This window comes from Mesoplodon mirus (genome assembly GCF_964341445.2).
Source record: "Mesoplodon mirus genome assembly, chromosome: 17".
In the NCBI taxonomy this organism is placed as follows: domain Eukaryota; kingdom Metazoa; phylum Chordata; class Mammalia; order Artiodactyla; family Ziphiidae; genus Mesoplodon; species Mesoplodon mirus.
In genome coordinates this window covers 11,854,200-11,876,109 of record NC_138993.1, presented here as the reverse complement: position 1 = coordinate 11,876,109, position 21,910 = coordinate 11,854,200, and the positions used below count along the sequence as shown (strand labels likewise).

The following is a 21,910-nucleotide window of genomic DNA, read 5'->3' as shown; positions in this document are numbered from 1 at the left end:
GGTACATGCAACACACCTCTAGCCTTAATCCTCTTCAGTCAATCAATTAACCACATCTGATAGTTTTTACCTCTTAAATCTCTCTGGAGTGTTTCCATTTCCCTCCACCTCCACTGCACTACCCTAGATGGAGCCACACCATCTCTCTGACCACAGGACCTTTGAAATGTGCCCCTGTCTCTCCTACCTGGACATTCGGCTAAGGGGTGTCCCTGCTGCCATTACTGTTCCCCTCTCAACCATTCTTGACAGGGTAAGAGCTCTTCAGAGCTTTTTAAAATGCAGATCTGATCCCCTGGGTTCCAGCTTAAAATCATCCAATGGTTTCTCACTGTGCTTTGGATAAAACCCAAACTCCTTGAGTTTCAAAACTCCGCGTTATGTGACCCCTGCCGCTTCCTCCATCCTCATTCATAAGGTCCTTCCCTCCAACTCCACTTGGCTGCTATGCTGACTTGTTTAGGTCCCTTCAGAGCACCATACTTGCTCCCTCCTCCGTGCCCAGCCATGAAACACTTGGTCCTCTTGCCTTGGAACACTTTCCCTCACTGTGCCCTACCCTCCTTCCCCTGGCAAACTCCTACTAATCCTGAGGATCTGGCTTCACTACCTCTTACCCTCTCTGTAGGGTGTAGGCCAGTCTTGACCCCATAGGTTGTTAGGATTCCAACAGCAACATGCAGTACTTCCCCTCTTAGAATACTCTGTTGTGATTACTAGTTGAGTTGTGTGATTTCCCTGCAGGTTAGGAAGTGGGTGCAGCAGAGAAAGTGGTGGTAAAGAGTGCAGAGATTTCGGCCTCCGCCCTGTATTCTCTGGTCAAGTTGCTTATCATCTTGATGCCTCCTCATCTATAAAATAATACTGCTTGCCTCGCAGAGTTATCCTGATAGTTAAATGAGATAATACGTGTGTGTGTATGTGTGTGTATATATGCATATATGTGTATATATTGGCCTGGCCGAAAAGTTCATTCGGGTTTTCCTGTAAGATGTTACGGAAAACTCAAATGAACTTTTTGGCCAACCCAGTATATCAATATAAAAGGTTTAAGTGCGTTAACTAGTCCATAGAAAATAAGTCTTCAATAAACCGAGATGCATGCATAATGAATACTTAGTAAACACAAGCTTTTTGTTGTTGCTTTGTTTTGTCTTTTGTAAGCTGAGTATTGCTACGGCTCTTTTCCTGGGAGCGCACTTTCTCTTTTTCTTTATGTTCCATTGGCTTGGTAAGATTAGAGTCTCAAAAGTAAAACTGTGACTACTGTGTTTGCTTTCCCATTTGCTCATTTCTTCCCGAACTGCGTAGCCTGTAGGAGGGATGTAAAGACGTAAAGTGATGTAGAAAGTGGGCAAAGAAAATAGTATGTTCACAAAGCCTGTTTTCCAGTCAACTCCTCGGGGATCCCATGCCTTATTAGTTGTGGATTCTGCCTCTGCCCACAGTTTTAGTCCTTGCCTGTTTCAGAGCCCTTCCTATCAGAGGCCCTGGCGGGGCAGTGAAGTGCCAGGAGGCCCAGGCGTCAGGCTCATTCAACAAAGACAGGACCATAGAATGCAAGCAAATTAAAGCATTCTCAGTGCTTCCTACTTCAATCTGCCCCCAAAAAACCAAAAAACAAAAAATAGGTGTGTGCGTGTGTGTGCATGTGTGTGTTTTAGATGGAGTCACCAAATACATGTCAAAGGCAACACACAAATTAGTGCAGCATGAGTTCTGTGACATTTGGTAAAGGTCTTTGGAGAAGATGACAAAACAAGGAGCTTCCCAGTTCCACGGCCCCTAAGGTTTGGTGCAAACACTGTGTGTGAAAAATCACCAAACATGTACCTCACCACTGAATTTTGTGAGGGTCGACTTATTACCCCTGTTACCTGGTAGTCTCCAGGCTTTAGAAGAGTTCTTGTCATTTTGATTTTTTAGATGAATCACTGGGTTTGTTGCCCCCAGAGGCACTTCATTATGATTCAGTGTAAAGCCCCGAAAGGACTTGGCTTCCGGGAGTTAGGGGTGGGATGAGGGCTGCAGTGGTTCCGCGTTGGCATGAGGCTGAATTGACACCTCTGATGTAGCCTAAGACAGAACCCGCACCTCCCACTGCTGCTCGGAAGACGTCAGCCTTACGCAGAAAAGGCATCTGCTGAGGAATCCTGCTTCTCATTCAGCCTGCTCTGGGAGCAGCCTTAGCCATCGTTAACTAATCCAACCGCTTCCCTCCTCCCCTGCGGTGCCGGGCTTAGTGCTAAGAAGGGATTTCGCCTCTTGCTCTTGTCAGGTTAGGCACTGAGACTGTGTCCATGTTAGAACTCATAGAAGGTAAGTTAAATGCATGATCCCTCTCCCTCACAGAAAGATGTTTATTTTGCGCCCTGGAGGACATTTGTGTCTCATTGCTAATGCTACTTCCGTTGCTGTGGATGTAAAACATGTAAAAATGTTGACATTTTTACAGGCAAAATAGTGGCGATCTGATACAGCTTTACAGAGTCATGTCTTTAAGTGTTTTATCAGTTTTTAGAGGTGTTGTTACTCAGAGCAAAGATTGGCTTACGTGAGTTCTGGGGCTTTGATTCCTTTTAGGGATAATGTTTAAAAGTCTTGAGAGTCAGGTTGGTTCTTGTGATGTAAACCTGTTAAAAAGCAGCTTTTATTCTTGACAGCAGTACAGACTCACGGTGAGTTCCTGAGTGTCTGTGCCAGTTACTTTGTCTTGCTGGAGGCAGGTCCTTCTGAGTTAGGCTGGGGGATGCACAGGGCGCAAGTGGATGTGGGAACTTCTAGAACTGAGTTCTTAACTCTAAAAAAACAGTGATCTGTTTTCACAAGACTCTGGGGCTATCACTTGTGAGCTGTGCTCATATTTACTTTCACTGGCTTGTACTGGGAAGCTAAACTAAAGAAGGAAGCATAAAGTCCATTGAAAATGTCTCAGAACCGCACGCCTAAAACCTCCATGGACACAGCTAAGAGCATCATTCATAAACTCATCAGGAAAGTTGTGCAAAGTACGTTATTATTCTTTTTACTGCTATATTCAACACTGGGTTAACAAAGCAGTGAATTTCTAAAGAAGGTTTCTCCCAGAAGCTGTTTTTCAGGACTATAGATAAAAGGGTATCTGGAATTTTAGCAAACGTCCCTCTTGAATTGTTTGTTGCTCTGAGAAGATGGTTTGTTGTGAGAATTCTTTAATAAGCCGCTTTTTCCCTCTGTGATTCTCTGTGTTTCTAGTTAATGGAACCCCTGGGAGTCAGCTGTCTACTCCGCGCTCGGGCAAGTCTCCAAGCCCATCACCCACCAGCCCTGGAAGCCTGCGGAAGCAGAGGGTAAGGAAATGAGCAAGCTCCTTGTTTAAGACCTGTCCATGTCTCGGTGCCGATGGCACAGGTGCCAGCAAATAGCCCTCTCATGATAGCGCTGCTTGTCTCTAAGGAAGAACCAGGCGAGGGCAGGAGGTGACCGACCTTGGGTCACTTATTATGGCTGTGGTTTCTCTTAGCTAGGACTCGGGGCTTTAAATTTCCCTGTAAACTTGTCCTGATCTTAATTCCAGGAAGAATAGACAGTTGCTGCTTCACTTTGAAATACCTCACTCTTTTTGTCTCGAGTGCACAAAGACGTTAATGGCACTGGACTTGTAAGCTTCCTTAGCTGAAATGAGTTTCATTAGAGACATCATCACTGGTCACCAGACTTCCTTAAGAAGGAAAAGGAAAAGTGCCTGGATTGGAGGTGGGCGGGCCCTGGTGGGAGTTGCTTTAGGGCAAAGGATGGTGGTCCAGAGCCCCTGAGGGTTTGTGCTGCAGAGATGGTTGCATGTGGCCTGTGTTTTTATGAATGAAACCCACACCGAGCACCTTCTCTTTCATCATGACCTGCATTTATCTTTGAGCTTCTTGTGTAATAATGGAGAAGTTGATTGAGCTTGGAGACCAAAGTCAAAAAAGTTACTGGAAACAGTGTTCGTTTCTCTGTGCTAAGGAAGGGGGTGGGATTAGCTTTTCTTTCAGGATGGAAGAACTACTGTTTGGAACGCCTCACAACCTCTGCGGTTTGTCTTTTCCAGTAAGACCAAGGCAAGAATCAAAGGAGTGGGACGGGGAGGAGGGGCATGGCACAGTGGAGGCAACAGGAGGCCTTTCATTGCCCTGATTTCACAGGCAAGGTGTGGAGGGAGGTTTCAGGATGCTGCTCCCTGGACATTTTAAGCAGCTAGGGCTCTTTGGCAGCCTTTGAACTCAAAGATTGGATTCATGAATTTCATTTCTTGTACTATGTGCTTTAAAGTGAGACTTTAGGGCTTCCCTGGTGGCGCAGTGGTTGAGTGTCCGCCTGCCGATGCAGGGGACACGGGTTCGTGCCCCGGTCCGGGAAGATCCCACATGCCGCGGAGCAGCTGGGCCCATGAGCCATGGCCGCTGAGCCTGCGTGTCCGGAGCCTGTGCTCTGCAACGGGAGAGGCCACAACAGCGAGAGGCCCGCGTACTGCAAAAAAAAAAAAAAGAGAGAGACTTTATGTTCCATACATTTAAACTGCCTCCAAGAGGGAAGCTCCTCTTTGCAAGCCTCCTGCTGAGGTTGTGTCCACACACCCTCTGCGGGGGGAGGTGACTGAGTCAGCCCCCAGTCCCCTTTGCAGCCTGGCCCCCACTTAGCAGGTCGTACTGTCCTGCTCACTCCACTGAACCCCCTGGCATCAGGTCCAGCTGGTTTTGTTCATTGGATGAGGCCTGGAGCTGGGCAGCAGCTCCTCCACTAAATGGCTGTGTTATCTTTGATAAGTCTGTTATCCTCTCCTGGCTTCAGTCGAAACAAAACAAAATAAAAGGCTCTTTCCAGATAGAAAACCCAATAATGCGACTCCAGTTCCAGCTGAGTGTTTTCACTATGGTTTCTTCATGGCCGCAGTCTAATCTGGCATTTTAAAGTACAGGAATCATTAGTGAACTACCAGAAGAATGGACCAAGTTCATTTAATCTCCTACATGTCTGTGGTTGAGTGGAGGAAGGGCTAGTGGAGTGAGTGATGCTTTTCTTATAAAAGTTACCCAGTGAGGCCCCCATCTATAGAGGCAGCCATTAGAAATAGGGCAGACTGGGGACTTCCCTGGTGGTGCAGTGGTTAAGACTTTGCTTTCCAGTGCAGGGGGTATGGGTTCGATCCCTGGTTGGGGAATGAAGGTCCCACATGCCTCGTGGCCAAAAAACCAAAACATAAAAGAGGCCATATTGTAACAAATTCAGTAAAGACTTGAAAAAGAGAAAAAGAGATAGGACAGATAGGGCCCTCTTACATAGAATAGTCTCTCTTTTGAGGTGTATACTTTGGAGACAACACCTGGCATAGAAATCGTCTTCATCCTTTGGGCTAATTAAATTAGATTCAGGATTTAGCTCATGCTTCGTTGTTGAGATTAGATTAGAATGAGTGAGACTCCCTGCTACAGGTCTGAGCTTCCCGCCTGCTGGCTTATGGTGGAGACTTCCATCTTGGGGATGTAAAGCACTTGGCTCAGCTGTCCCTTTATTATTATTATTTTTTTTGTGGTACGTGGGCCTCTCACTGTTGTGGCCTCTCCCGTTGCGGAGCACAGGCTCCGGACACGCAGGCTCAGCGGCCATGGCTCACGGGCCCAGCCGCTCCACGGCATGTGGGATCTTCCCGGACCGGGGCACGAACCCGTGTCCCCTGCATTGGCAGGCGGACTCTCAACCACTGCGCCACCAGGGAAGCCCCTCAGCTGTCCCTTTGTTGGCAAAATGAGGGTAGAAGTTGCTTCTGCTGCCCTCTGCACTCCCTACGTCACTATGACTTTGTCCAGCTGAGGCAGAACGTTTCCATCCGGCTCCTAGCAGCTGTGTGGCCAATGGCTTATGTAATTAACACTGCCAGCGCTTGGGAAATGAGCATAAGGGTTGGTTCTCTCGTAGGTTCTTCATTTTGTCATTTAAGCTACCAGTGCACGCTCCGTACTTGGCAGGGAGAAACAGTCTCGTTTGTTTTAAGGAGACAAAAGGTTTATCATCATCTGAAAACATTTATTAAACACATGTTGTGAGCAGAGCAGCGGATAGGTTAGAGGTGGTTCCGTTTCCAGGCTTTTGAATTGAGGCCGTAAATGAACATCCTCCATCCATGTACCATGTCAATGAGTAGAAACATTCCCAGCTGCTTTAGTGAGAGGAGCTTTCATCTTGGTGTGGAGGCGACTGCATCAAATAATCCCTCCCAGTTAAACTGAGCCTAGAATATCCCTAAAAACTGATCCTGTTTCAAATTTGGTTAATATTCTTCTCAAATGGCTATACTCCTATGCAGGAAATACTGAAATAAGTGAAAGATGGCAAGTGCTAAAAGAAGACACTTCAAAGAATAAATTAACTCTTTTTATTGCAAATTGGGAAACAGTAGCTACTTCTCTTTTTCTTTCTGTGTTGCCTAGCAACATGGCCAGGAAAATGAGTGGGCTGCCTCTCCCTGCAACACACACTCACACTTCCTACCTCATTTTGAAACACAAGAATATAAGCTGCTTTTTTTTTTTAAAGGAATATTGAGACATTTGACCGCTTCTTCACAAACAAGAAAATCTATATTTTTATTTATGTTAATTATGGTTTAATCAGCTTTTTTCCTTCCCTTAATATTATATTTTTGTTACCTCTTTTGGTATTTTAGAATAGTCCTATACAATAGGAGTCTGCATGCCAGATATTTTTCTTCTTGAAAGCGCTGATGGCAGTGTACCAAGCAACTGCCCTATTTTTCCAAAACACTGTTATTTAAGTTGCTGTCTAGAAGCGTTTGGTCACAGATGCAGATCCGGGAGGATCTTTTCCATCCATGAACTTTCTGGGGTCCCATTTCTTAATACATCAGGAAGAAAAGTGTTGTATTGTGTAGGTGGAATGAAGCTCCCCATGATACTCCCACATGGCTGACTTTTGTAGATTATCTGATCAGTCAAATGATGTGAAGAGTGGGTGGTTCAAAATAGAAAAGAAGCCAGGATTCCAGACAGTCTCTGCAGATCTGAGCTCGTTGCCTGGTGACCGACAGAGGGATCTCATAGCAGAAAAGGGCGAAGGGAAGAAGAGGGAAGGTGATGGGTGATCGGTTGGGGAACCGGGATAAACACTGGGAAGGGAGCAGGGAGGTCAAGTTTGCATTCTTTCTGTCTTCCAAACATACCATTTGGAAAAGGCAATGTTTATTGGGTGTATGCGGGGTGCAAATGCAACCCTTGAGTTGCTGCTCTGGGACCAGAATTTCCTGAATGCCAGCTGGGGCTCCTAATAAATTATTGCCTGAGGTACGCACGTTCCTCTTCTACCCAGAATGGGAAGGAAACGTTCAAGGAAGAATTGCCTAGATACACAGTAGCAGAGTTGGTGTTGACAGACCTCAAGGGCTGTAGAACCCAACTGGACACAAAGGAAGGCAAAAGCTCATGAGCGGATCAAGCCAATAAGGCAGAATAAGCACCCTTTTCATCTATTTAGATGGTTTCATGATCTTTCCTCTTATCCAAATTTGACGACTCTAACGGGTTCAATGACGTCAGAAACCAAGGATGCCCATTCAGTGTTGTTCCACTCCTAAGAGAGCCACAGGGCACCTAAGCAAGCCAAGTAAACAAATCTATACCGCCCTTCATCTTACAGGACCTGTATCGCCCCCTCTCTTCGGATGATTTGGATTCAGTAGGAGACTCAGTGTAAAAGAGACAATGGAGCAGTGTATATGGTTTGTGGTTGGGTGAAGGTTTCACGTTTCCTAAGCAAAAGTCTAACAGCAAAATACACAAAAGAGTTTTGCATACCTTGAAATTATGAAGCCTAAATCATATAGAAGGAGATATCCAGGCATTTTATATTAATCCTTGAAAGAGATATTTTTTTATATCTCCTACGTTGATTTGACTGAGGGAGCTTGAACACAAACTGGCTCAATTGGTGAGGTTTTTTGTGCCAGGCCTGGCTCTAGGTGAATTTCATTTATGGGCCTGATCTTAGTTTCAGAACATGCTAATGGTGTAGCAAGACAGTCATAATTTCTGTAGATGGGGTTTTCATTTTGATCATAAGTAAACATGTAGATACAAATTTTCTGTACAGTTCTGTACAGATTTTCTGGCTAAGCAGATTAAAATGCCACTAGCAGACATTTTTTCTTAAAGTTATATTCTTCTTAAACTTTACATTGCTGGTTTTAAAGTACTTTTATTGCAAAATAATCAAAATATTCAAGTAGGGTTCTTCTTCCTAGACAATATTCAGAGCTACTTGTCATTTTGTGGGTTAGTATAGGTGAGGAAAAACACCCATGTCAAAGACATATCTCTTGAAGACTCTCTTGTTAAGCATAGGAACTTTCCTTATTTTTGTTGTAAAAAGTAAATTTTACTCTTTAAACTTATCTTTCATTGAAAACAGCATAAGTATAGCTTAAACATGAAGAATTTGTTCAATGGCATTGCTATAAATTATATAATTCTTCCCTACAACCATATATATAATTTTTCAAATATGTAAATGCTGAAGCTAGGAAGCTTTTTTTTTAAAACATACAGACCTAAAAGATTGTGTCTGGACTTATTCCAAAAAACCAATTTGAAAAGCAAAATCCTTTTAAATGGTGCTGCATAAATCAGGTCCCAAATATCCAAATCTCTACTCTGATAAATCCTGGATCTTGGAAATTTTCATATGCAAAACTCCTTTGTGTTAAACTAAGTAAATCTATGATTATAACCTATTGTTAAACATTAACCTACTAATTCTGCTTTCCTAGTCCTCTGTTTAAAAATTATAGTCAGCTTTGCTTAAACATAAAACAATTATTTTTAATCTGAATGTTAAGAACTAATTTAATGTGTATGGTCTGTTGTATTTAAGCCATACCCTAGTGATCATTTAGTTTTACTAGTTCAAACACTAACAATTTAAGACTTGTGTAGCATGGTTTTGATATTTTACAGGCTTGACATATCTCAGTAGGTGATAAATTAAAAATGTATGATGCCACTTGGAGGCTTTTACTTGGTTTTTTTTTTCAAATTTTACTTGAAGATTGAATTTAAAAACAAAATGTTTGGTTCAAAATGGAGAGAATTTCAGTTGTCATATACTGTTTTAAATGTTATCCATTTATCTCCTTGATAAATTGCTCAACTATCAAATTTTACCATCTGGTTTATAGTTACATATGTTACTATCTCACTTTCCAAGTGAATAAAATATTCCAACCATAAGAAGGAGAAGAAGAAAAAAACCAGTACAGGCAACCTAACAGCATTTGAAAACTTAGCCTTATAAAAATTAGTGCCTCATTATCCTGTCTGTTGCAGAGAAAGACACTTCTCTGGCAGGTTATTTGAGAACTGCAAACTGAACCATTCCATCTTGAAAGAACAGTTCATAATACCTGTTCCAGACTTCAGATTTTAAAACTGTTTCCAATAGAAATGAACAGAGACTCCTGCTGAGATCAAAAGGCTGCTTTGTTTTAGCTGAAACAGTAAACATCTGTGAGGTTGCCTATGCTGGTGTCTGTTCTAGTTATGTCTTTGTAAGATGCATTACTTAATACAGTTGAGTCCATAAAAGATTAGTATGTATTTGACTGAACTGTCAAAAATGCACAGAAAGCAGTGGAACAGTTAACCTAAATCTGGTGGGGTCAGATGGTCCAGAACAAAAAATAAATTCCAATAATTTTAACTTCCCTGAACTGTCAATCTTATGGACAACTACTGCTTAGAAAGGTCCAATAAACGCTATTTGTTCTGGATAAGTGGCAGATATTGCCAATTGATATGAAGCCCAGGGCTTTGTTTAGACATGGCAAAAAGAAACTGGACTTGTACTAATTGCCGATAGATATCATGGCCAACTTTCCATTCAAGCAGTTCCGAGGGAAATGCTATTCCACAGCATTTAATCTTTTGAACATATGACTTTTATTAAACGACTGTTCAGGGGCAATATATATCATTTACTTTTGAAACTAAAATCCCTCAGAGATTGAAACAGCACACCATTTATAGACTTTGAGATCTCTTCCTGTGCAGAGCATAATTCCATTATACTAAAGAAGAAATTAAAAAAAAAAAATCCTTAGCAACAAACCAGAAGTTTTCAGTTTATTGGTGGAGCCAAATTGATGACTTATAGGCACTTAAGATTTACTTACTTATAGAATTCTTTTAAAAAAAAATTAGACACTGAATCTTTAAATTGTTCTACTGGGCAGAAGAGACCTCCAGCAAAAGCAATGCATTTTTGTCCTTATGGTAGACCTTAAATGTTCTGTGAAGACATTGCACTCTAGGAAAAATTGGATCTTTGGCACTTACATTTTCACCTTTAGACACCATAGAGAACGATACAATAAACGTATCCCTGCTTTCCGCATTTTAGAAATGCAAAACCTAATTATAAATCAAGTGTAAACTTCAGTGTGAACTCAAAAGACTGGTTCTGAAAGCCACATGGTTTGTTTCTTCTTTGTCTTGCTTAATTATGTGGGGTGGGGCAGGAGTTCCCAATGTTTTCATACTGTCATAGACTTGTGAGACGTGGCAGGTCCACACCCATCTATACACATCCCTGTGTTCTTATATTGCCTCATGTAAATATTGAAAATATCAAATACTATCTTCTAAAAACATTTGAACCAGAATTCATGTGCCACATGTGTTCCCTGTGTTAACCAGCAGGGGTATTTTGGTTGCATCCACTGCAGATCTGTACATGATTTTTTTTTTTCATTTAAAATAATGAAATCTAAAAGCCACATTTCTTAATACAAATGAATGAATATATAGAATAATATCCTTAAAAATAATTCCATATATTTTAGCTATTGGACCACTAAAATTTTCAAATGTGGCCATATATCTACCCAGGTGTGTAGGTGTTTACGTAAATTTGCAGGGCTCAGTGTGTATATGGGTGTGCTTATGTAAGTATTTGTGTATGTTTATAGCCCATAAATAGTAGAGTATGGTATTTGTGACACAGCCTCATAAGTTACTGGCTTTTGTGGAATTGTATGTAAAACCTTTCATGTCATAAATCATCACTGATGACATATTAATTGAGGCATATTTAACTTCAAAAGTAGCTTGCTAAACTAGTATGGCAAAATGGTTCCAAATAATAGGCAGATGTACTGATTTATTTGAAACAATTTGGAATCCAGTTAAACAAAAATTTCAAATTCAGATAAATCCAATATTGTGTTAACTACTAAATATAAGCATACATTAATGCTTATATTGTTATGTCCTGATATTCTATTATTAAAATGATTATATACTATCACTGGTGTTTCTCTAATGTGTATGACATGTGGTGATTGTCAGTCAGTATTCACTAAAAAAAGGAAGTATTGATTTATAGGGTTGTGAGTAGGTGAGTAATTATATTGAAACATAAATCGAAGAGAATCCAAACTGTGTTTGATTTGAAGTAAGTTGAATTGCAAAGCCAGATAACCTGTAAGGCAGTTTTGTATGTTCTTTCAAAACACAATTCTAAAGTATCGACATATTTTCAGTAGTAACCCTACTATACTTCCTGTATGTGTGTATAGCAAATATACACACTCCTGAAAATGTTAATTGGATGAATATATTGGGAATGAACTTTTTGGGCAACCCAATGCTATATATACATATATTTCCTATTTATGCGTATTTGCATTAGCCTGGCTAGCATCTCTAAATGTGCATGTCAGTGACAACGATATCCCACAGAATTGTAGTATGAAAATTAGAGATATATTGAATTCGAAATACCAATTGCCTGATGCAGTTTGTTATACTGTCAGCTGAAAAATATTTGTAACTTTGTGCCTGTAATGCATGTGGAAAAGATAGGAAATCTGAGGCCCTAGCTGTAATTTTTCAGGGTGCATGATATATAGTGTCTTTAAAATGTGGTTCATTTTAGTAAAGATGATGGATAAATTCCAAGATAGTATAAATGATGCATGCAATACATGGGTGTTTGTATTATATATGGCCACAAAATGGTTTTGAAGCCAGGGTAGTAGGTATCTGAAAGGTCATAGGCAAAGAACTATGAAAGTTAATTTTCTTGTGATGTGTTTCTTTGAGTTTATATTCATCAACAAGCAAGGAATTGAGTTTATTTGTTCTAAGGACATTTTACTTTGAAATACACTATGAATGTTGTAAATTTGGATAAAATTTTTGTAGAGAGGTTGACGTATTTCCTGCTTACAGTTTGAGTTGCTCGGATGTGTATTCTCTTAAAAAAAGCATTTGCTGTTAAAATGTTTTAAACAGCAACATGTTTTAAAAGTCCATTAGTTGAAGCCATCAGCAGAGTTTTACAGAGCGAAATGATGAAATGTTTCATTGACCTACCCAATTTTGAAAGTTCCATCACTTTGTACTGTGGCTTCACTGTAAAATGTTGTACCTTGCGTTTCACACTGGACCATGTTATTCCCCTCAAAGTTAATGTTGTGACACTTACCACCTTAAAAATAACTATAATAAACAGGAAAAACCACCTACGTTGTTCAGTGAGTTTCTTTCAGAAAACTTGATAAGTAGACATTGAAATTGAAATGACTGTGTGGGGTAAGGGTTACATTCAGAATCATATTTATGGTGTTTTATGATGTAATTAGCATCAGCAGATGATACCTGAGATACTGCAGAATGACATCGCATGACATCCAAAGTATAAAATACTGACAATAACAATGAAATAAGACTATTTGTGGAAGAATTCTGTTTTAGTTGGTTATATTAAAATCATTAATACACTTTCCTCTCAGGGTTGCATTAATGGTGAATATGTCAAACAAATTGGCAACTGGTTGAAAAAAAGAAATTTTAACCGTAGTAACTTCCTCCTGGGCATGAAGGCATTTTTCCCAAGGTCATCTAATTTGCAGGGGGAAAAAATGTGCATGTGTATATAGGTGCATGTGTGTGTATGAAAGGTATTTTAAAAGCGCTAAATAAATATATCATAAGATAACTATAATAACAAACTTGATTACCCAACTTTAATATAGAACAAAAATCCATAATCTGTTTCATTCTTAATATGGTATATAAGGGAGAATAGAAAGTTTACTGGCCTAGTTAGAAAACAATTTTTTACATTAACATTATTATAGAAGTCTAAAATTCTGGTTTTAAATCCAACATTTTTACTAGGTTCATTTTAACCTTAAAATTATAGTTTGCTTTAATTGGTTCTCTTTATTATTTCCATGATAACCTAAATATAGTCAGTACTCAAAGCAATAATGGTACAGCTGGAAGGAATGTTTACAAATTTATAAAATTCCAGATTGTGCTTCTACTTTCTGAATATAATAGACTTCAAAGTGAAATGGAGCAGGTGCCTGAAAGCGTAGTGCTGGGAATGCAAACTGAGGAGTAAATCATGGAGGGCATTATTTTATTGAGAGGAGATTCCCCTTCCAAACTATGATTTCACAGCGAGAAAGTCCTAAGAGGAGACCTGGTGCCCACCAAGACAAATAGTTGAGATTCTAAATGTACAGATCCTGGCTTTAAGTGAGCATAGTGACTAGACGGTAGCAACAAAGCAGACTGCCCCGTACAACAGAGTCATAACTAAACGTGTTTATTTTTGATATCTTGGCTCCGTGGTTTCACTAACATAGATTTAATGCCAGTATTCCCATTTTCATTTTCTCTTCCTCTAAGTAAACCTATTTTATGAATGACAGTTCTACAGTCCTTTTAAAACTTTGACCAAATGTTTATAACTTTTTACGCGTTTCAGTATTCATTCTGAGTTATGCGTGTGTTTGCTATGCCGTAAACTTTAGGTTATGCATACTGTGGAGAAAGCAGACAAGGGAGTTTGGAAAAAGGAATTACTTTTGTGCCTTGTTGCAAGTAATGGAGCCTTGTTAGTTATTGTAGATTGATGTCATCAACTTATTGTTCTCTACCCACTTGGAAAGTAAATGAATATATGTTTTTTTTTCTATATACACAGAGTCCCTTGGATTTCAAGCTCTCTACACAAAGGTTATGGTTTAATTTTGTTATATGAGATCATCTTTAGACATTCTATAGGCCTCAAGTCAGGATCACCAAGACAATTATTTGAGTTTGTTAAATATTTGTTGGTTGTGTTTCCTTTATAAAATTGATCCAGTTGATTTCTAAATTCTTTTACTGCCATTTTCCAAAAAAAAAAAAAAAAATGTTAAAGTAATAACTGCATGCCAAGACAGAATGTGAAGTGGAAACAATGTAATTATCCAGACAAAGCTAAAGTTATCTGGTGAGATTTTTCTACCTTGATTACATCAGTTGGATCAATTGGATATTTTTGTAGTCATTATTTGGTGTGGACCCCAGCTGAGTGCCATTAATACAAATGGCAGGAGGAACTCGTACCATTTTATGTTTGAAATGAACTGTTTTTTACTACATAGTCGTCAGATACATCTTGGTAAAATGTGGTTAGAACTGTTATGTCAGCTTTCTCACTTACTTCAAAAAAGTGTGATATGTTCTCCATCTGTTACATGATCCAAAGCTAAAGAGCTACACTTAGGATGTGTTCTTACTTAGGCCAGTGCTTTTATGAAGGTGTGCCATAAAAGCATCCAGGTGCCAGCAACCTGTCCACCTGGTTCCCATTAAATCTGCCTGGAAGCGATGACATTTCAAATGTCAGAATATCTCTTAGAGCAGCTAATTGCATTAAATTCTAAAATAACTATGTTTTGCACTGTACACCCATATGCCTTGGAATTTGCATACTGACTGAAGCAAACACAAAATCTTATCATCATGTATCCTATAAAATGGTTTACCTTCTCAGAAAAACCAAATAAGTAAATTGATTTCATTTATAAGCATGCAAAAATATAAGTGGGTCTTTTAGCTTCTGTAGGTCATAGATAAAGGCTGATTCATCTCATTGGGTTAATTCTAAAGAACAAGAACCTACACATTTTCCCTTTAGTATTTTAAAAATCCTTCAATCAGACTTATGGGCAATAATCAAAATGTTCCCACGCCGTCTAAGGTAGTATATTTAGGAGTAGTTACCAGGGTGCTCAAAGGGCTGTGGTGGTTACTGAATGACTTCAACTGGGAGAGACAGCAAAACTGTTAAGTGACGAAATCAGAATCCAAAAATAACGGGCTGGAAGGATATGAATGTAATAAATATGACATTAACATGAGTAAATGAGAAGTCTTAGACTTGATCCAAAACACCAACCTCTCAAATACAGAACAAGGATATCTAACACACTGTGAGCTCAGTGTAGGCTTAAAAGTTATGTTGTTACTGTTAAGCCAGTATGATCTTCAAGTGCATTAATATTCTATTCACAAGGAAGAAAGCTCTACCCTTCTCTCTCTGTGCTGGTCAGGGTGCACCTAGAATATTGCATTTGTTTTGAGCACCAGCATTAACCAGAGAAATCAACAACTGGAGGGTCAAGGGGTCACGGGGCCCTGTCTGATGACTGACAACCCAGAAAACTGGGATTATTGAAATTGAGAAAGAAAAGACACAGAAGGGGCCAAGTATCTCTTTCCAAATATCGGAAACATTGTCCTATTGGGAAATGCACTGTACTGGGTGGCTCCAGAGGTGAGAGCTAAGAACCACAAATAGGAAGCGTAGAGGGGCATCATTTGAACGAAACTTAAGGAAGAACTTTCTTTCCCTCATTGACAATTAGGGGGCTGCCTTAGGAAGTAATGTGCTCAGTATTGGAGGTGTTTGGACAGAGGCCATTTGACCACATGCCTGGGATTTTTGTAGTGGGCATTTGGTCCCTCAGTGGAAGTAGGGTAGAACAGGTAATATTTAAGGTCCATTTCAGTCCCTGAAATTCGTTGAATCCATGAATGGTCATTGTCTTGGAAAAGTGCATAATGTTAACTATCTTACTTCTTTGGGGAAAAGAAGAGATAACACCGTTAGAAATTTAATACATTTATTTTATGTCATTTGAGCATAGTAAATAAAATGAGAACTTTCCATTTTCAGAGTACCGTGTTTGTAATTAAATGTTTTTCTCTTACAATTGTCTGTTACCTTCAGACAGTATGAAATTTGAAATGACTTGGAGTATGTTTTCAAACCTAAAGTTGAAAATAAGCAATTTTAAACATAAGCAGACTTGTGTTAACCCTACTTTTTTTTTTTTTTTTTTAACCAGAGCCTTAAAAACTTGAGGGGTTTTTTTGTTCATAAGGTGGAGAAAAACACAGCTGGCACTATGGCCAGCTTTCAGGGCATCAGATATTTGGTGGCACTATTGAAAATGCAATTCATTAGTTGATAAGGCAGTTTAGTGAATAATATCCAGCGAGTTTATTAAACATTACAGTTTAAAAGATGTTTTCGTATTATTTGGGTCAGAATTCTGTATTGAGTATCTGACGTTCTTATTAAAACAAGATTTTGGAATTGAGTCCATAAGTCGTGGACATCTTTGCTAGGAAATACGCTACTAGTCTATTAATTTGAATGCTTGATTCTGAAAGAATGTGTCTTTGTATTCTAAAATCTAAAACGCCATATGACAGGACAGCACCTGCCATCCCAAACCACAGTGTGTCTGCATTATTAAACACCATTTGTGATGCTGCTGGAAGAAATTCAAGGATCAGAAGGCCCAGAAGACAAAGTCCACATTTTAGACACTTCCTTACTGCTTTTCTGCTTGGAACACCGTTTGTCTACAGCACGAGCAACGACACAAGGGATAAAAGATGTCCCTGTTCTGGAAAACACACACCTTCCCCTCAAATGCGGTAGCGTTAATGTTTCTTTTCTCCAGACCTCGACATCGTAAATATGCCTTGTCTCAGCCATGTATTCCAATATTATAAATATCAGGTTTTCACAAACAAACATCCGTAAAAGTCAGAAGAGCACACTTACAGGCTCATACATTTATAGTGCCTTCGACAGAGTTGGTTATGACAACACAGTTAGTGTCCCAGCAAGAAAAACTCTGTTTCAGGGTCACAATCTGAATCTTTTCTGGCCTGCCACAGGACAAATGCGTGCTTCTGGTCACAAAGGGAGTTTGAATGAGAGAGGATGGAAGCAGCTCAAGTCACCAGGCTGATGGATTGGGGGATTATTACAGTACTGGAAAATAAAAGGCACATCACACAGACTAGGTGACCTTCAGGCATGTGGTGTACTAGAGTAACCACAAAACTTCTAGAAGGTCCCATGAGGAGGCAGCTGCATCCGTGTCATGAACTTAACTCGTATCCCCGTCGTGTCGCCTGTCAGCTTTGATGAATGAACTCACCCCGTGGAACGTGGCCATCTTAGCGCACCCAGGAGAGTGTGCTATGGCAGTTGACTCAAGTGGCGTTGCAGTGACTGAAGTAGCGTTTGCCCGATTATATTCATCCTTTGGGTGAAAACTAAAACCTCTGAATTTCCTGATATTGTTGGGCGTAATGACAGTACGTAAACCTTCTCTTCCTACTTACTTTGTGCGCAGTTAAGGCTGGATGGAATGGGGAGGAGGTTGAAGGGAGACAGGTAAGCAGAGCAGAAGTAGGTCACCTTTGCTTCTCGCCACCTCTTCATTATTAATTCAACTACAGACGCTCTCTCCCTTCTCTCTGCTCCACAGACAGCCGGCACCGTGCGCCAGTGCCGCCCCTCACCGCCTCCAGGCTCCCATCAGGCCAGCCAAGTGGATAAACCCAGGGAAACAGAAGGAGGATCTTTTAGGACAAGCTGTGTTCACTATTTAGAAATAGCATTGAAATGTGCAAATTGGTTTCTCAAGGGATAGATAGAGGAGTGGAAAGATTCATTGTTAAAGAACTGCCTCGTGGCTGATCACAGTATTAAATATTTGGTATTGTTTCATCCTCTGAGCTTTGTAATATAGTCGTTACCCTGTTTGCTCTCATGGGTCTTGGGTCCAGATACACCCAAAATTTACAAAGGAATCACAGGCTTAGGCTTTCAGTTCTATCTTTGCCTCAGGAGTAAAAGTAATAATAAGTAAATGTTTCTTGCTATGTAACATTTAATGTGTCAATAACTTGCTTAGTGCTTATGCCTTTATCTCAAAGTGGAATTAAGAAACCCACTCTTTAACCTTTCTCCAAGGATGTGGCAAAGCTGAATATTTTTTAAAGGATATTCCATAAAAAACAAACTGAAGAAAAATTTTTTCTATGGTACTAATAGAAAAAAAAAAAAGAGAGAGAGAGATCAGAATGACCCCTTATCTGAAGCCTGTTTGCAGATGAGAGTGTGGAAGAGTGAGGTGAGATACCTCAAATCTGCCAAACCTAAACAGTGAGCAAAAGAATGCGAATTTTGAGAAAAAGAAATAAAAAGTCATGGAACATCCAAATGGACAATGATGAGCCTGACTTAGTTAACGCCATCTATTATTGGGTAATAGGGTCGGGGGAGAGGTAGTCCTAACTGAATAGTCTTAAGAACCTCCCTTTCCTAGTGTTAAGACCAATTTCTCCCTGGTGGTGGGTATGGTTACCTCCCGAGATTCTGGGCTGGGCACAGCACCTGGAGACTCGGGTAGTGGGACCGAGGATGTTTATTCTCTGTTTCTGTTTCCCCCCCAGAGCTCTCAGCATGGCGGCTCCTCCACTTCGCTTGCATCCACCAAAGTCTGCAGCTCGATGGATGAGAACGACGGACCTGGAGAAGGTGGTGAGTTTTGGACTTGGTGTCTGAGGAGAAGGCTCAGCTTGTACTTGGGCAGAGGATGGGCCGGCTTAATTTACACCCACCAGGAAACTGTCTCTTCTCCAGTAGAATGAGCCTGAAGCAGCTTCAGAGGCTCATAGCAAGGGGGTAGGATTGAACGTGGCTCCCACCAGGGACGGTATCTACTCTCGGGGGCCAGGAAGAGGGAGTTAGCCTAATGTGGAGGCGTTTCCCATCCTCTGAAGGTATAAGCAACCTAACAAGGCCAGCTATTGCCCACTTTGCAAATAAAAGGGGGTAATTGTTGCCTTTGTTGTTCCAAATTCTGTTCACTTTTGGAACAAGAAAGACATCTTTACTCGTGGCCTCTCCCGTTGTGGAGCACAGGCTCTGGACGCGCAGGCCCAGCAGCCGTGGCTCACGGGCCCAGCCGCTCCGCGGCATGTGGGATCTTCCCGGACCAGGACACGAACCCGTGATGCAGGTGGACTCTCAACCACTGCGCCACCAGGGAAGCCCCTACATCTTTACTCTTTTGCTTGACTGTGATAGCCCTGCAGTCCCTCTGTCTCTCTACTAGATGATATTGAAAGAGATTGTGTTAGGAGAGAAGCACACACTCTAACTTAAGTGAAGTCAACATGTGAAAATCTGGCTTTACAGAAAGAATGAATTGATGGCAATTGCAAAAATATTCTTTGGACCTTAAGTGAATTCACTTCAGAAAGTGGTGAGATGACGTGGATTCCAGAATAGACTTTTTTGCTAACTCCTGGGTTGTTTTAGATAAGCCTCTTCTGCTCTCCACATCTCAGTTTTTCTTCTATGAAATGGAGATTGTAATATATGCCTATTTCCTCCCTGGGGGTTATTATCAGGCTCAAATCAATTATGAGAAAGTATTTAGAAACTAAAGTATAAAACTGATATGATCAAGCCACTGTTACAGAATCGGCACCCCTTATTTGTTTTAAATAATATTTAATTTTCCGATAAAGTACCGTTTGGGGGAAACGCTTTTATTATGTTACGTGAGATACCTGACTTACCCAAGGATTATTTCCTGACTACCATGTAATATCAGACTTTTTTGGTATTTCCAGAAGTATGGAATTCAGCCATCCAGAAGCCTCTTTTGTTCCAATGCGTTTTATTTACCTAATGAAATGAAATGGTCCTTGACGGAACCTTTTTGGCTAAGTCTTCTTAGCCAAAAGCCTAAAAGATACATTTTTTTTCAATAGTCAGGAAGAAAGGTCCCAAGCCATGTGCTCCAGATGGGTGCCCGGTGGAAGGACGGATGGAAGTACCTCCCTGCGTTTCCCGTCGGAAGCCAGGGTTGCCTCTGACAGCTAAGGATGGTTACTTTTACTATCCGTGTAGTAAAGAGCCTTAAGACCGCGTCATCCGAGAGATATTTTGTAAATTCGGGTGCTTTGCAGTGGATTTGAAACTTCTCCAACCATTTTCTGTAATAACCATGGGCGAGACAAAAATCCCCAGGCTGAATCCTTCAAACGGAGGCAAAATTGTGGCTTCTTTGGGGTGAGATGGACGGTGGGGTGGGGGGAGTGGAGGTAAGTCCCCAGGTCTCGCTCTATTCCGGAGACCACTGAGATAGCTTCTAGTGGGTTAAACGTAAAATGTCACCTGCAAAGAGGTGCAGAGGTTGCACAAATGCCGAGGACAAAAGCAGCAGCAGCAAATGTCCTACATTTGAACACGCTTTCCAGAAATTTCCTCCACTCTAGAATCCAGAGTGGTGCAGACTGGAAATGATCACAAAACCAGAATAAGTAAGGGTCCTAAAGCAGCTATCTGCTGATTGTGAGTTTCCATTTCCCGTTCCCCAACCCTGCAGACTAAACTCAAGGAGAACACGGAAATCACCAAGAAAGCCCATTTGCCACCTACGGTTTTAATTTTATTTTGAGAAGAAATGTTTAGTCTCAGTTTATGATTAAAGGTCAGAAAAGGAGCACATTTAGAAAGCACACTAGGCTTCCATCACATTTTGTATTCAGGTTGCCTGAGGGAAAGCCAGGATTTATAACTTTAAAGCATGTAAATTTTAGAGCCCAGCTATAAAAGCCTTTTTATACCCCTAAGATGTTAAAGGTTATCCATTGTATTTATGTGACCTAAGTGTGGCTTATTTAGTTTTATGGCCTTAGATATTTAAAGCATTATCAGGCATTTGTAAAATATTTCAAAATGCATTTTAAGGGGGAAAATGCGTTACGTTAGTGGCACTAACATAATTGAAACTACAAAACTCTTCTGTTCACAGACATAATAGATATTGCAGTTTTAACTCAACATCTGCTGCTCAGGTTGCTGGTGAGAAATTTGTCTAAAATCTGCTCATTGATACTGGGGAGGGGTGGCAATCATTGCTTTAGTTCATAAGGAATTTTACGGAGATCTCTATTTCAGGATGTCGTAAAGCTAAGTGTCCAAACAGCAGGCATTTTTCATACTTGTACAATGTCAGGCGGCCCGTAGTCCCTTATGAACTGCATTTTCCTCCCTACCTAGGAAGGTCATTTTTCTGGACACCATGGGTATGCAGTAAACGCTATTGATCAAATTGGCACGAAATGAAAAGTGAACCTTCCTCCTCAGAATCCCCACTGCGGCTGAAAGCATAAGTTGCTCTTACCTAGGTGGCAGTGGAACCCATACATTTTACGTTTCCTTTTAGTTTATCATTTGTCTTAGTAATAACGGATGATGATGCAATGTCGGCAAGGAGGTGGGAGTCGGGGACTGGCCTCCCTATACAGAAAATGACATATTGACGCTGAATCAGTTCCAGTCTATTAGATGATACTTCTAAACGTCTCTTTTGTGCAACATCTGTGTTCCCTTTTCTACCAATAAAAACATACTAATGATTCTTTCAGAAGTGCTGGAGGAAGGCTTCCAGATTCCAGCCACAATAACAGAACGATATAAAGTCGGAAGGACAATAGGAGATGGAAATTTTGCTGTTGTCAAGGAATGTGTAGAAAGGTGAGAAGGATATCATTTGCATTGAGCTTTAAAGGAAGCACTTGGCGTTATGTTTTCCGAGACAGCGTCTTTATTTGCGGTCTGTGGCACATATGGAATAGGTTAATGTCTCAACTCCAGATGTAAAAAATATTTAAAAGAAAGGAAAGCCCATCTAACAACAGATTTGAAAAATGTA

General features: G+C 40.5%; 1 protein-coding gene across 3 annotated transcripts in view; it reads left to right on the top strand.

Annotated features, from left to right (window-relative positions):
* Positions 1-21,910, top strand: part of DCLK1 (doublecortin like kinase 1) — a 323,007-nt gene that overhangs the window by 244,166 nt on the left and 56,931 nt on the right. The window contains exons 6-8 of one of the 3 annotated variants that reach the window (XM_082602552.1): positions 3,235-3,329; positions 18,633-18,717; positions 21,624-21,732. In XM_082602552.1, coding sequence (XP_082458678.1) covers positions 3,235-3,329; positions 18,633-18,717; positions 21,624-21,732 — 289 coding nt within the window. Of the gene's footprint in view, positions 1-3,234; positions 3,330-7,668; positions 12,543-18,632; positions 18,721-21,623; positions 21,733-21,910 lie in introns of those variants that run through there. The other 2 variants (XM_082602551.1, XM_082602550.1) reach the window with 2 other exon arrangements.